The sequence below is a fragment of the Protopterus annectens genome, chromosome 12.part0 (genome assembly GCF_019279795.1).
Source record: "Protopterus annectens isolate FY-2018-M chromosome 12.part0, PAN1.0, whole genome shotgun sequence".
In the NCBI taxonomy this organism is placed as follows: Eukaryota; Metazoa; Chordata; order Ceratodontiformes; family Protopteridae; genus Protopterus; species Protopterus annectens.
The window spans coordinates 862,679,848-862,696,294 of NC_056746.1; the positions used below are offsets into that span (position 1 = coordinate 862,679,848).

A 16,447-nucleotide genomic window follows, 5' to 3' on the forward strand; every position below is an offset into this window, starting at 1 on the left:
TCAATTCCTGCCAGGAAGACTGAATATTCTAGCAGACGAACTAAGCAGAAATCTCATGGACCTACACAAATGGAAACTGGAACCATGGATTTTCAACATGTTGACAAGCAAATGGGGGAGCCCAGACCGATCTATTTTCCTCCCCCCAGAACTACCAGTTGGATAAATTTTGCACAAGAACTCCTCACAAAAAAGCCTGGAAATTGGATGCTCTTTCCTTCAGCTGGAAAAACACCTATCAGTCTACGCCTTCCCCTTCTGCCTCTGCTCTCCAAAGTTCTGCTAAAAGTCAAATAGGACAAACCAAAAATGATTTTGATTGCTCCAGACTGGACATGCCAACACTGTACCCACTCCTGCACAGTGTCACAAATTTCTCCATGGCATCTGTCTCAGACACCTTCCTTACTGTCTCAGCAGGAGAACCAAATTCTGCACCTTCAGCTACCAACATTGAATCTTGCAGCTTGGCTAATCACTTACATTCACCCTTGACATCCATCACAGGTTTGCTGAGGGATGCTGTCTTGGAGGTGAGAAGACCTTGTACTAGAAAATGTTATGCTGACAAATGGAAAAGATTCTGTGCTTGGAATCTGTCTCAAGGGATGAGCACAGCAGCGCCCAATTTACGTCAGATTTTGCAATTCTTAACTGAGATGCTTCAGAAGGGCCTGTGTTTTTCCTGTATTAAAATCCACGCCTCAGCCATTTCAGCTCATTACAGCACAGATCCTCCTCTCTTCTCTCATCCTCTGCTCAGGCAGTACCTCAGAGGGGCCAAAATCTTGAGACCACCCAGGAGAGCACCACCCCCTGCCTGGGACCTTAACTTTGTATTGGAGAAACTCACTTTACCTCCTTTCGAGCCAGCTTCTTCTGCAGACTTAAAATTTCTTTCTTGGAAAACAGCCTTCCTTTTAGCAATCACTTCAGCTAGAAGGATATCTGAATTACAGGCCCTTAAGGCAGTGGAGCCTTTCATCATCTTAAATGCGGACAGGATGTCACTCAGGACCAATCCATCCTTCATGCCCAAGGTAGTATCCAGTGTGGCTCTTAATCAGTCCATTCATTTACCAACTGTCTTTCCCAATCCACAGAACAAGGGGGAACGGATTCTGCATTCATTGGATGTGCACAGACAACTTAGATTCTACTTGGACAGGACTAAATCTTGAAGAAAATCTGAACAACTGCTGGTAGCATTTGCTGCAGGGGCAGAGGGGAGGTTGTTTCAAAACAAACCATTTCTAAATGGATAATCCATTGCATTCATTTCTGCTATAAGCACCATGGAAAACCTATCCCCCAGGGGATCAGATCTCATTCCACCAGGGCTGCATCTACTTCTGCAGACTTTCACAGAGGTGTTCCTACCAGGGGTATTCTAGTTGCTGCTACATGGAGTTCAGTTCATACTTTCACCAAGCATTATCACTTACAAATTTTCTCTAAATGTAGTGCTGGCTTTGGCACTGCTGTTTTGCAGGGCCTTATAGCTGGTCCTAATGCTATATAAATCCATCCTCCCATCCATAGCTTTGGGAATCTACCCAAATGTAATGACTGCAACAGTGAAACATGAACATAGTACAGTTGTGTACGCTTACTATAAATGTAGATGTTGAGTGTATTCACTGTTGCAATCCTGCCCCCTGTTTGTCTCTTACTACACCTCTGCTTTCTTTTACTATGCTTAAAAGCCTTTTTGATGTATTTGCTTTTGGTTGGAGGTATATTTTTGGGTTTTTTAGTTTTATTTTGCTCCCAGAAAAACTGATGTAATGGCGTTGGCTGCATGTTTTATACCCCTGATGTCATAGAAGGGACAGCAACCGACGCAGGACCCCCAAGACTTTTGTTAATCAGGCTGACTGAGGGCAACCTCTGCAAGCAGATTGCCCCAAATTTAATGACTGCAATAGTGAATACACTCTAAGATCTACATTTATGGTAAGTGTACACAACTGTGCTTTATTGGTACATAAAGTCATCAAAAAAGCACCAAAAATTGGTCTTGTGTAATGGTCAAAGCCATAGCTACTGGTGCAACAAGCGAAACCATTGCCCCGTTGTACCTCCATCCCAGACACCTATATGTATCAGTCCTATTTACAAACTTGCAAATCACTCAGCAAACAAAGTTAGAGGTATGCTATGACAAAGTATCAAATTCGGTACAAACCTCTCATATTGGACTCGCTACTGTCTCTCCTTAAAGTAGCTGTAGTGATTACTGCAACACCTGTTCTACACTGATCTAGTAACGGTCCATAATTTTATCTACAGCCCTGTTAATTGCACCTCAGTAAAAAAAAATATTATAAAAATAATCCTTCAGCAGTATTCATCATGCAGCTATACTTTAGTGAAAAACTACTGCTGGCCACCACAAAGTCGAACAGTGCTGCAGAACATGCTGTTGGTTTCATTTAATGTCACCAAGCTTTTGAACAAGAAGTAGACATTAAAAGGCTTCAAACCCAAATTAAACACATTTCTGACTCACGGCTGGTCTCTTGTACCTCACCAGGATAATATAGAACTTTCCTGCTACTACCATGTTTAAAAGACATCGGGTTTATTGACTCCTTAAGTTCAAACCATAAGCTTGCACAGCTATGCTGACTTGCCTCTATTTCTCCATAAATTTCTCCCTTTTCCTCCATTTTGCCCAAGTTTCACTTTTCCTTCTCATCTCTCCCTTTCCCATAGTTTTTCCTCCTTTTCTTCTAACTGCAAGATCAAGTTGCACTATTTTAATGTTGGATAAACTAAATACCACTGTCAAAGATTTTTAGGTTTCTTTCCACTTCCATTACTCTGTGTGTTTATCCTTCGTGCTCTATTTGATTATTTTCCTACATAATAGACCATTATTGCATGCTGTCTGTTTCTCTTGTGTTTTCCTTTGAACTCTGCATTAGAGCATCACTGTATGTGTTTGTATTCTCATGGTTTGGAGCTTTTCTCTCTGGGCTTTTACTGAAAAGTGGCTTTTCTTCCCAGTAAGATAAACCTGATAAAAATAAGTTAATATGTCAAGTCGCTCTCCATGGACTGGTGGCTTAGGGTGTTTCTTCATCGCTACAGTCCTTTTAAGAGCCACATTAGTACTTGTCCAAGCTGTGCTCTTAAAAAAAAAAAAAAAAGTAAGCAGGTATAACACTGCTTGTGGACTTTACAAACCAAAGATTGAGCTGGCCCCTCCCCTAATGAGGGTGTACGTCATACTGCTTTTCTTCATAAAAAAGAAAAAAAATGGCTTAAACATTTCCACATATAAACCATATATCGGACCAAAATGAGCTGTGCTCACAGGGGACATCACCATAGCACTGGAAGTGTGACTGGTAGGTCATATGCCTTCCTTCAGTCAATCCTGCAGATACATAGTAGTACCAGTGTGCTGTCAAAATATCTGTTAAGAACTCTATTTCCTCAGAGACCATTTAAAAATGTGGCTTAACTGAGGCTTGTGGATAGAAGTAATTCTAGTCTTACATTTGGTCCCAATTACAGCAAGTTTTCTAAATTTTTAAGAGAACTTTTTTTTTTCTTACAGAATTGTTTTTGAGTAGTTTCTTCTAATTTATTTTCTGATTCTGATGAAATGTAGGAGTCATGTAATAAAATGTAAGATTGTAGTATTGCTGAGCAGGAGAATGAGATATTTCTGCAGTTTAAAACTGTAACTATTGTCTGATCATTTGGATTGGACTGTAGCTGCTTTATGTAAGGAGAGACCAGGGAAATAATGAATTAAATGAGTTTTTCTTTCCTTTTCTGTTTCTGAGATAGATGCTCCCTTCCAGTGTTCCTTCTTGTTATACTACTTGATTTACTGAGAGAAATATCTTTTTTCTTGGCATCAAACATCAGGCAGATACTGACTTTTTGAAAAACTCATGTTGGACTATTGTTGGGTTCTGAATTGTATTTCTGTTGTGCAATGTAATGCTTCCTTTTTTGCCAAGGACATCATCTCCACTAGTATTTTTATTCCTCTAGCATACTGTTAGTACCCACTTACTGCATGAACATTTTGATTCAGTATACTCTCCTATAAAGGACTTGAGTATCTATTAAGTACCAAATGATATCTAGAAACCGGTCATCTGCTGATATGTTGAGTACCTCGCAGCTGTACTTGAGATTAGGATTTTTTTTATATACAAATAGATACAGTCAAGCAAACCAAGTTAGTTTGTAGGTTGGAAGAAAGAATTGTGCATGCATGTTTCATAGCATTGATCTGGAATTCATCTGCAACTTTATCTCTCCTCCCCTACCCTCAAACTCAAAAAGCTGATGGATTCTAGTGGAAAAGCTTCACTTGACAATAGGAAGATGTCTGTACCTTATGAACATGCTTTGGACGTAAATATGGAGGAGTCTCCACCGATGTCTGATTCAGATGTAAGTGCAGTTTATTTTTCATTAGTAGTTCTAGTAGATACTAACACTATGTGATGATTTTTTTTTATCCAATTCAATAGTTATCTGGTCTGATTAATCCAACCTTTGTGCTTTTTCAAGAGCTTGAATCTAAGGTGCTCTGACTTCTTCCCTACCCTTAATTTCCCCTCGTTCCCAGATTACCTCAGATCTCAGTTGCTGCTTTATTCTTCAGGAAGTGTGATGTGAGGACTCTGCTTTAAAGCATAGGATAAGACATAACTTTTATCTTTTTGGATGTTTTGATATCTTCTAGTTGTATTAAGCTTTTCTCTTTCAATTTCAGAAGCTTTTCCAAATTTCTTCAGGAAATCCTCCATAGTTTAAACAAAAAGTTCTGTATTAGTCTTTATGTGCATATACTGTTATCTTTACTATTTTACCAGCTTTAGGTGCTGCTCTCTAGTTGAGTCTGTATTTTTTTTCTGTCCAGGCACTGCCTTAGTTTTTTTTTTTTACCTTGTTTTCCTCCAGCATGTTAGACAAGGCTGCTGGCTACAAAAAAAATTGCAGAAGAGAATTCCCAAATTTCCATAGAGTCAGATGGAATTAGCAACAAAGAAGTAAAGCTGCTAAAAAAGAATCATCCAACAGGTCCCCCCACCCTAATCAGGATTCAGAGTCTATTCAGGGTTCTTTTTAGTTTAAAAAAAAAAAAAAAAAGACCCAAGGCCCATCCTGGACCTAAACCACCACAATCTGTAAAAGCAGACAGAATTCCTCATGGTCATGGTTCAGTCTGTTCTACCTCTTGCGAGGAAGAACGACTGGATGTGCTGCATAGATTCCAGCTAACCTCTTTACTAATTCTGATGAAAGCAAGTTAGCAAAGCAATCCAGAAGATTTCTACTTTTAATGGCTAGAAGCCAGTCACTTTCATTTCAGAGCACTGACCTTGAGCCTCACCACAACCCCAAGGGTGTTCAGCAAATGCATGGCAGTAGTAGCAGTATGCCAGAAACGGTTCCCTATTAGAAGACCAAAGGCGCATTCTGTCGAATGCGTCTTGGTTGAACTCAAAAGCCTGAAATGGCAAAATATCGAAGCGGCTTTTATGCAAATTCTTTCCCTGGGAAAGAATTTGCTTGGCTGATTCATTACTTTGCCGTTTTCGGCACTGTAGTGCAGTCTCGGAGTTGGTATATTTAAGTAGGGGAGTGAGGGGGCACAGCCCCCCACTTAATGTAATGTTTAAAGTTTTTTGTTTTTTTTTTTTGTTGGAACAGCGATTTTTTTTCTCTAGGAAATTCGAAATAGGGTCGATTAATCACAGTTTTCTTTTTTAAACCGTTCGGTGATCTAATATAGACCCCCCATGAACACATCAGTTGGTGGTTGATCTCCACTGTAGTGTAATGGGGGCTGACAATTCTCCTTTCTGTTCCTGTTGGCCTCTGTGACCATGTTCGCTTCCCTTTAAATACCCCACCCCCACCCAGAAGGGAAGACTGTTCAAGGTTCTTGGTTGACAGAGAACATTCCTCCTCATCCAATGTCTTGAAGATGATACAGTCCTCCTGACATTGCAATCCTTTCAGGACTCCCTCCTCGATTGTGTGATTGTCATTCAATCAACATGGTGGTGGTGGTTGCCTGGAATATCAACAAGCATGGAGGAACCTGTTCACATACACTGTGCCAGTAAGCTGTGAGAGTGAGGCAAGTGTCTTCCCATCACTCTCTAATTGCAACATTTATCCCAGATATTTCCAGTGTTTTGGCAGACAAACTGAATTAGGTGTCTCCTTCTCCACAAGTGATCCCCTTAGACAGTGGCAGTGCAGATTTTCAGTCACTGAGGCCAACCTTGCTGCAATCTTTTTTCTTCATACCTAAACAAGTGCAGCAGTTAATTTGCTGTAGTCCCTCCACTGGGACAGAGTCTGAGAGATGCCATACTCTACATTTGCCCCCACCCAAGTTTCCTTTATGCTCTTCCATTTTCTCTGATAAGTTTCTTCAGAAAGCCATGATATGCAAGGCCAAAGTCATTCTTATTTTTCCCTTTTGACCCCAGCAGGCTGGGTTCCCCTTTCTTTGTTTTTCTTCAGTTCTATCTTCCATTGATTTCTTGGCAGAATTGTTTCATAAAGGATCCAGTTTTTCAACAAAGGACAGTTAGCAGCTGTTGCCAGTTTTCATGTGGAGCAAAGTCAGACTTCCATGCTTCTCTAAAAAAAATTTCAAGGCTTTTTTGAAAGAGATCTACTTTCTAAAACTTTGTCAGGGATCTGGTTTCCCCTTGGGGCATTACTATCGTGCTACAAGCTCTGATTAAGGCTCCCTTCTAGCCTTCCTCAGTGGACATAAAATTTCTTTCTTGGAACGCACACAGTTTGGTTGCAGTCACATCGGCAAGGAGGATCTAGGAGTTGTAAGCCTTATCTTGCAAACCTTCATATCTGTTTATCTTTATGAAAATAAATCGAGAACAGCTCCCCACTTTCTTCTGAAGGTGGCCTCTGAAGCAAACGTAATCAAACCATTAATCTACCAGTGTTTTTCCCAAAGTTCTCAAAGGGGGGAGTAATACCTTACATTTGTCAGAGATTCATCATCAACTCGGTAAGTCCGATCTACTCTATCTTGTCTTCTCAAAAGCAAAACTGGTCAAGAAGTTTCTAAAGTAACACGGTCTGTGTGGCTTTCTGGCTGTGTTGCCTTTGTTTATGAAAAGATGGATCTGACATTACCTGGCAAACAAAAGGCTCATTCTACCAGAGTGGTGGCAACCTCCTCTGCTTTTTTGTGTAGGGTACCCATTGATGACATTTTTGCTGGAGCCAGTTTGTATGCTGTTCATACCTTTTTGATGCACTACAGGTTGGATATACAGTCCAGAAACCATGCATCCTTTAGCTGCTCCATTCATAGGAATATCCTTTCTTGAAACCACCTGGGTTTTGGGTAGCATGAGAATCTGTTCCAGTTGTTGAATGAAATGAAAAACAACATCTAATACAAAACTTATTTTACCAGAATGCCAGGTCTGTGTTGTCCAGTTTTGTCCAGTTCAACATCCTTCCCTCCATTCCCCATTCTGAATTGTTATTCTTTGGTTCCTGGCTGATCATGGACTTGACCAGGAGCCTTGTCTGTTGGACAGCAGCTTTTCTGTTTTCTCTTCATTTCATATTTGTCAGATACGGTGCTCATGTAAGCCTGTGTTTAGGTTCCTGGTAGGGAAATTCAAACTGTAAGAAGGCAAAGTCAATCTGAGGTAATCTGGGGACCAGAGGGCATTATTGGTGGGGGAATGACTTGTCCTAGATCCAAGCTCTTGGAAAAAGTGCCAAGGTCAGTTCTGGCAACCCAATTGTTGAACAAGACAATACTGAGCATTATGGTAAGAATGCAACTTTCATATATGAATCTACTTAGAAAAGAAACTGAGAGGTGTTTGAGGTGCAAGTCACATCCCTGCTGTGATGGTCTTCCTGGTTGGTGCATGGTTTAGAGAGCCTTGGCGTATAGACCACATTTGCACATCTGTGTTTGTCGCAGTAGAAGCAGTGCTTTAATTTTTCAGTTGTTTGGTAAAAATGTGAAATGTATTCAGGAAGGTTAGATGAGGATCAAAGTACGCCTTCCTAAGTGGATGTTAATTATTGTTGAGAAAAAGTTCTCTCACTTTGTAATCCGTGGAGCTTGATAGTCTTGGAAAGCAAATTACTTTGCTCACTGTCTGGTGCCTTTGTTTTTCTTTAGTAGTTCTTTCTACACATGTATCACAATAGTGTTGGGAATAAAGTGACATTTTTGAATTTCCTCATTATCTTTCTGCTTATTCCTAGGACCAGCAAGAGCCAGCTCATACTGTTAGCGAAAAAAGTAGTGCTCCAGTACCAATACTAGATATTTTCAGCAGTATGTTAAAAGATACAACCAGTGAACACAGAGCCCACCTGTTTGACTTGAACTGTAGAGTGTGTACGGGTAAGTACACAGTTCTGTTGTTTTATGTAAGCACTACTAGGCAGCTGCGTTTACTTAGCATTGTTAGCTGCACAGTCCTATAAATGAAACTGTTTTGGCACTTTACAGATGTATATTCTTAGAATAAATGCCACTACCACCATTAGGCCCTGAGGTCAACATCAAACATTGGAGAGTAATGTATTTTCTGTGCAAGCCAAGTTGGAAAAATGTCTTTGTAAACTCATGCTGATTGCCAGTGACTTAGTTTAGAAACAAAATATAATTTGTGAAGAAGTAGACTGGGAGGGAGGGGGTTTGAGTACTGTCTTGCATGGTGGCAGCCAAGGTGGCCACAATTTAACTACATGCTGCATAGTAGGTTACTGTTTTTTTACATGGTACATAATTTCAGTTATCCTCCCACCTGAAATTTTTGATCTTTTGCTTGTAGTTCATCTGGCTCACAAAGATCAAGCTCTTCCCCTCTCACTTCTAATCCTCGGCATGTAAGAATCCTTTTCCAGGTCGCAGCATTGTGGTGAAGTAGTTTGCTGGCAAAACAGCCTCAGGCTAATGTTTGTTTTGTGGAACAGTTCTTGTGATTATTATTAATTTTATTTTTCTGTTTTTCTCATTTCTTCAGTTTCAGGTGTGACCAAAATCTTCATTAACCCCCCGGTGGGTTTTCTGTTATTTCTTGTACTTAGTACAGCTTCACTCTACCCCCCCCCCCCCTTTTGCTGGCACATTTTACTATATCTAAATATAGCAGTGGTTTCTTGGTTTCTCTTCCATATTTATTGCTGTTACTTATTGGACATTACATTTTGCTAATTTGTGGTTGTGATGGACTGTTGATTACATTGTTGCAGTCATTGACATTATGAATAAGAAGCTGGACTTGCATTATTTTGATAAATGTAGATGTGGTGGTAATAACCGTAGCACGATAAGCGTGCAAATTTTCTGAAATTCTTTGGAGATGCTGATTTTACAGAGGATTATACTGTTTGTGTCGATATTGCTTTTGTTTACCAGGAAAGTCCATCTGTGAGCAGGTCACATTTTCAGTGAAGTCATAGGGGGGAAAGCTTCAAAGTAGAAAAATAGTGTACTTCAGAAAAGAAAATATTTACATTTACTGAAGTATAGTCTACAAAAACACTAATTATAATAATGAGTAATTATAACAGAGAAGGAGAAAAGAGCAGTTTCGTTTAGTATATGATGTACATAAGAGAATAAAAATCAGAAAGCTTAGATTTGCTGGAGTAGGTAGGCAGGAGAAGGGATAGTGGAAATTGGAGGAAAAAAGAGAAAAAGCTTTCCAAGTGCAGAGCTTAGGTAGAGCCAGGAGGCAAGTAAATGAACTTGAGATGTAAAGGACTGTGAGGAGTGGCCTTCAGGATTACTGTTATGTTGGCAAAGTAATGATTAAGGGAAATTAATATTAGAATTGTGGTGTTAGGTTTAGATGTGAGAAGGAAGACCTTTTAAGTAGAACATAAAGACCACAATGGACTGTTTTGCTGTAAGAGATTGCTAAGAGATGGACAGTTAGGTTTGTAGATTGGTAGTTCCATTCTGTGAGGGCCATACAGTGGTGGGTTCTGTGAAAGAGATTAGCAACAAATTTTGATATGTTGTAACATTGTTGGAACTTATTTACTTGGGTTGCCTGACTGTTGGCGAATGTGGTGCTGCATTGAGGAGACTGAACAGGAGGAGAGTAGAAGCTGTGTGTTTTTTGCAGTAGTCAGCTGTAGGTTTGTTTTAGGTGAGTTTTTGTGAATTAAAATTATTGGCAGAGCAGGTAAAGGTGGAGCTTGTACTAAGGTGGCACTTTAGCTGTGCTAAGGTCAGTGATGAAGATATTATATAGGATGGATCCAGGCATGGATTCCTAGGGGGCACCAGCTGAAGTGGGAGAAAAGTTGAAAGTTTATGAGCCATTTAACTGCTTGGAATCTGTTTGATCTGTAGCCAAGGAACCAGGATAGAGATGAGTTTTTGAGTCCTAGGTTATTAAAGAGCTTTATTCTCTGAAAAAGAGTGAAAGACTGTCGAAGCTTCAGATAGGAAAAAGAGCAGTTGTTGATAGGTCGCGTTTATTTCTTATGTTGACTGTCAGTAATGCTAAGGAAGGTGGTAGTGATGCCATAATGAATACAGAAAAGAAAATATGCTGCAATGTGGTCAAGAGAGAAGAGTGTTTGTAATATGACTTAATTAGGTCTCTGCATTTCTCGAGGACTTTGGGGGGTGGCTAGAATAGCAGTAGGTCTGTAATTTGAAAGCTTAGTGGAAACACCACCTTTGTGTAAAGGGAAAATTTAGCATTTTTCTACAGGAAAGGGACAGTAGAATCCATTGATGGAGCAGTTTAGCACTGAGGCTGCAACTGCCTTAGCTGCAGTCTTGGTATATACAACTGGTAAGGTCTCAGGAGTTAGGGAAGTGACCTTTAATTTAAGCAGAAGCCTTTTGATGGTGGTGATGGGGACTGGCTGGAATGAGAAGCTGTGATGATGGGTTGTGTTGAAGTTTGAAAAACAGAGCTGGTTGAATTTTTGAATAAGAGAGAAATAAAGGTATTGAGCTCCAATTACTTTAGTGTGAGTACTGTGAAAACTACTGCTGGTTGTGACTACATTCGATTTTGGATTGGCTTTCTTTATTTAAGGATTGGGATGCTTTACTTTTGCTCTTGTATTTTTTTTTTTTTGCCTTAGTTTTTCTTTCTTGAAATTTTAAAGGTCGTATCTAGGGTAAATTAGAAAAAAATTAATTTCCATTCACTGACAGAAAAGAAATTGCATCTCACTAATCAGAAGAAGCTTGGAAATATGATTCTTATTTAGCTACAAATACTGTCAAAGTACTGCACTGGATTTTGGATTGGGTTTCTCCACTTAACTCTTTCCCGCCTATAGAGCTGCTTGTGTAAATTCTGGGTCCGCGCTTTAGTGCCACTGTCAGGAAATACTTTGTTGGTTCCTCACCTTCAGCTCCACAGCGCACTTGAGTTTAAGCACACTGTGGACTGCTTGGAAATGCTTTACATGTGCACAAATGCAGTTATTGAATTCTGCATTTGTTCATGTGTGAAACAAAACAAAAAATATATTTATTTTATATATATATATATATATACACACACACACACACATACGCACACACGCATATATGTGCGTGTATGTAGATATATATATATATATATATATATGTATATATCCATTAAGTCAGTAAGTCTACGTGGCAAAGCACTATAGAACAAAGCAGGCAACACGTTCTAAGAATCACAAACACTTTTAATAAAAAATAAAAGGTGAGCGCTTTCACAAATAAAATTTGCTTCATCAGACCTTACAAAAAAACACACATCACTTCCTTTTATAGTGATAGCATTCAAATGCACCAACCAAAATACATTACAATATTTAAAGAAATAGAATTAAATTTAAATTAGATTATAAAACATAAAATAATTAATAAAAATGATACATTATTTCCTAAGCTTCCTATCCCTCAGTTTGGCAGTAATAGCTATATGGTCATTAAGCCACTTGCCTAAGTGGGATCTAAGTTTGATACTCCATCTTAATTCCCTATTTTCGGTGACATTAGAAATGTCACCTAATCTATCACTCTCCGTTACTAACGCTAGCGCATTAAATTTAAATTGATGTACATTCCCTAACTCTAAGGTATGTTTTGGTATGGCACTGTATGTATGCCCTCTTTTAAAGCAATAAACATGATCCCTAATATGTTCTCACTGACGTCTATTGGTTTTCCCAACATAGCATGAATTGCAGTACATGCATCGAGCTAAGTATATAAGGTTCTTACTATTACAGTTCGCATTACTGTAAAAGTTAAAATCCATACCTATATCAGGGTTTTTAAAGCCTGACCCCCTCATATGTGTAATCACAGAAATTGCCTTGGCCACATCTAGTGGTCCCTTGTCCTATAAATTGACTCTCAAGATGTGATGATGCCTTTGGATAACATAACCTACGTTTAAGATTTTTGGTGTTTTTATAGACTACATATGGTTTGTCTCCAACTCTCTGGAGCTATCTGAGTGTCAGTCTGAAGTATCTTCCAGTTCCTTTGTAGGATACCTCTTATCCCTTCATTATCTCTGGTAAAGGCAAATGTAAATGAAACAGTTTTATCTTGTTTTCTATAGATCTCATCTTGCATCTTGGATTTAAAAAATATGGTCTAGCTCTATCATGTCTCATGGCTTTAACGTCTGCTGTCTTGTGAATCTCATGTTCATGATGCCCTCTACTGATGGTCATTGCTCATTCTAGCAAATTCTTCGTTCCGTCTAGCATCCCTATCAGTTAGTCTAGAATAACACATTGCTTGACATTTTAAGCCATTGAACACATGAGTAGGGTGCATACTCGTTCTGTGAAGGTATGACTGACTGTAGCAGTCCGTGGTGTATCTATCTATGTGAAAATGGCCTTCATAAATACTAACCTAAAAATTCAATAGCATCACTCAGATATTTCCCTGTGAACCTTAAAAAGTTATTACTATGGTTCATATAGTCAATTAACACAAGCAATTGTCCTTCGCCTGCCCAGAGAATAAAAAGGTCATAAACAAAGCACCTTTAAAATAATAGATGTCTACATGCTAGTGGATGTGTGAGCATATTTTGAGATTCCCATTCAGCCATCACCATGTTGGCGTAGCTGTTGGCACATGGTGTGCCCGTAGCTGCACCCAACATTTGTTGATAGTACACACCATTAAATAAAAGCACATTACTATGGAAATTTATATCAAGTAAATCACATATTAAGTTTACATGCATTTCAGAGTAAGAGCTATTGCGTATCAAAAAACTTTTAACCATCATTATACCTTCCGTGTTAGGAGTCGCTGTAAATAATGATGTTCCATCATAGGTCGCCATCAGAATCCCATTCTCAACAACACCATGCCCGTCAATAAATCAATGCAGGTCCTGCAACATTTAGTCTGAAGTTAACTTCATTTGTGCAGCAACCTATGGGAATCGGATCCGACCTCAGATCTGAGCCGGCAGTTTTCAATAGCCTTAGATCCGAGCTCCAAGCTCCTCCCCTACCCATAATCCCCTGCCAACCGTGACTGACCTCGTTTGCTGCGGTTTACTTCAGCAGCTTGATCCCAAGTTCCAGTCGTTTTTCGTCCACTTTGTGAGAAAATTTTAACTTTTCTGACCCTTTTCTTTAACTCTTGGTGTGTGTGTGTTTTCAGGACCCTTTATCTCTTAGAGCTCTTTTAGTTTAATTTATTTTGTTCCATATCTAACCTCCCCCTTCCTTCGTGGTTCCGTCAGGGTTGTGTGTGTGTGTGTGTGTGTGTGTGTGTGTGTGTTTGGGGCCTAGTGTGTGTGGTTTTACCTTCTAGTATGTCTGAGGCCCCAAGGTTGGTGTTTTCTAAGTGCACCGAGTGTGGCCAAAAGCTGTCCCCAGCGGATGGCCACACTCGTGTGTTGTACCTTGGGGTTGAGCACCTGTCCTCTGGTTGTACCATCTGTGCAGCGTTCAACCCCAGGGCACTCAAGGACCGGAGGTCTAAGCTGATTCTGGCGGGGCTTCTACCTCCGGTCCTCCTGTGGCTCCCGCTGCAGCGGCTGCCACTCCTGCTTCCCCTCCCCCCGGCCGGGACTCAACCTCCCACCTTAGGCCCGGAGGAGAGGGAGGCTAGGAAAGAAAGGAGGAAGGAGAAGCACCACAAGCGGCGGGCCGAGGCCTCCGCTTTGGCCCCCCCCCCGGCTAAGCAATCTTCTCCCTCCAGGACTTCTGGGTCTCCTCCTTCTCGGATCCGGTCCCCGTGCTTTTCACCGGGTTCTGAGGAGGAGGAGACCCGATCTCCGTCGAGGTCATCGAGGCGACACTCCCACCCCACCTCGGTGGCCTCGTCGAGACCTACCCGAAGTCTCACTGATGCAGATTTGGACCGGATGATGAGAAGATTCCTTCAGGCCCAACTGCAGATGGGAGTGCTCCTGCCTCCTCCCCTCCCCCCTCCGGGGGGAGGAGCTCGACCCCCTTCTTTGCCCCGATAGCTCCTTCTCCGTCCCGTTTCCCGAGTTCGGAGTCTTCGGAGCCGGGCAGCCTTGGAGCCGGGGGTGTCTCGGCGCCGACACTACCCTTGAGTCTGTCAGGTCCATTTTCTTCGGATCCGAGCTCTCGGAGCCAAGGGCTGAGCTTCGGATCCAGCATTATCGGTATGTCTTCGGCTCCGTCCAGGTCGGAGCATGCTGGTCCATTGGATCCGATTCATCTGTCGGATCCGAGCGAGGGTCTGCTTTCGGATCCCAGAGAGAGCAGCTCTCCCTCTGCATTCGACGTGGTGGAGAGGGCTCTGCTGAGGGATTCCAGGCCCCCGGCCCTTGCCATGGCTCCACCCTGCACTCCTCCTCTGTTGGGTCCGACTTCCATCACCTGGCCCCAGGGACAGCATGCTTTGACATCCCAGGTAGTGCCATTGGAACAAGACGTTGCTGGTGAGACCTCCTCGGACTGCCCCCCCCCCCCCCCCGAGGAGGTTCCTCACAAGCGAAGGTGCAAGAGGAGGCACCTGGACTCCCCCGAGTCCTTGACTGAGGACACGGATTTGGAGGAAGGGGAAGGCTCCCCAAGATCACCCCCCCCCCCGAAGATGTCTCATTTGGTGACATCATGGAGATGCTTAGAGTAAGGGGGGGTGGTCTCCTACCTCGGACGAATCCGTGTTCCTGGAGGCGTTTGAAGCAGGCCCGTCTACCTCTTGGGTGTCCCCTACGGCTGACCCCCTGGTAGACTTGATTACTACCAGGGCGTGGAAGGAGCCGGACACTGTGGAGCCAGTCCCCAAGCGCCCGGACAAGATTCTTAGCCCACCCTCTGACAAGTCCCACTGGCGCAAGGGTCCCCCTGTAGATGCCATGTTGGTGGCAGCGGCCACCAAGAGGGAACTTGCTCAGGAGAGTCCCTCGGTTAACCCCCCCCCCGAGCAAGGAGTCTCTGTCGATGGACCGCCTAGGTAAGCGGGTGTTTAGTTCGGCTACCTTCTCTGTGAGGTCGCTGAACTACATGGCACATGTGCTCCGACTGCAGCGGGACCTTATCAATGAATACGCTGCGTCGCCCCCCGAGTCCATGTCGGTGGAGGACAAACAATTGCACTCCACCCGGATGGCCACTCTACGTTCCATATCTAACACCTCTATGCGGCTACTGTCTCATGCCACGGAAGGAGCCGCTAGAGGAGCGGGCCTCGTCATGAGACGTCAGGCCTGGCTCCGGCACTGTGATTTCGCGGAACCCTTTAAGGCGTCTTTCGCTAATGCCTCTTTTGATGGTTCTGCCCTCTTCAGCAAAACCGTGCGAGATACCTTGGTCCAGAGCGAAAAGGACGGGAAGACGCCTGCCATCTGAGTCCGCTTCTCTGCTCCCCAGAGGTCCTTCTCGAAGAGCCAAAAGGGATAAAAGATGATGTGGTTCCGGAAGTTGCAACAGTCCCGTCCCGCTCAGGACTCCCAGCCCTTCCGCGGCAGAGGAGGGCAGGGTGGACGCCGCCCTAGAGGCAGAGGGGGCCCGTGGAACTTTGGATCCAGAGAACCCTTCTTGGATCAACCCACGCAACACCCCTGAGGGGTTGCCCGACTGCTCCACTCTGGAGGCAGTCGTGGGGCGTTTCTCGAAGCACCCAGCAGCTTGGAGTCCATCACGACAGACTGCTGGGTGCTTCACATCATATCCAGAGGATATCAGATCCTTTTTTCTCGTTACCCACGCAGTCCCAGATACCTCCCCGATGTCCCACCCGATCAGAGGGAGGCCGCAGCAACGGAAATCCAACAGTTGCTAATAAAAAGAGCCATCCAACACATCCCCCCCAGACCAGTGCAGGTCCGGGTTTTACTCCAGGTTATTATTGGTGCCAAAAAAGATGGGGGACTTAAGACCAATCCTCTACCTCTCTTCCCTGAATCTGTCAGTAACCAAAGAGAAGTTCCGCATGGTCACTCTTCAGTCCATTCTCCCCCTTTTGCAGGAGATCGATTGG

At 42.6% G+C, this 16,447-nt stretch overlaps 1 protein-coding gene across 2 annotated transcripts in view; it reads left to right on the forward strand.

The window, feature by feature from the left end:
- Positions 1 to 16,447, forward strand: part of DIDO1 (death inducer-obliterator 1) — a 1,822,440-nt gene that overhangs the window by 1,088,709 nt on the left and 717,284 nt on the right. For both annotated transcript variants that reach the window (XM_044089904.1, XM_044089905.1), the window contains exons 10-11: positions 4,312 to 4,422; positions 8,257 to 8,398. In XM_044089904.1, the coding sequence (XP_043945839.1) occupies positions 4,312 to 4,422; positions 8,257 to 8,398 (253 nt within the window). The remainder of the gene's footprint in view (positions 1 to 4,311; positions 4,423 to 8,256; positions 8,399 to 16,447) is intronic.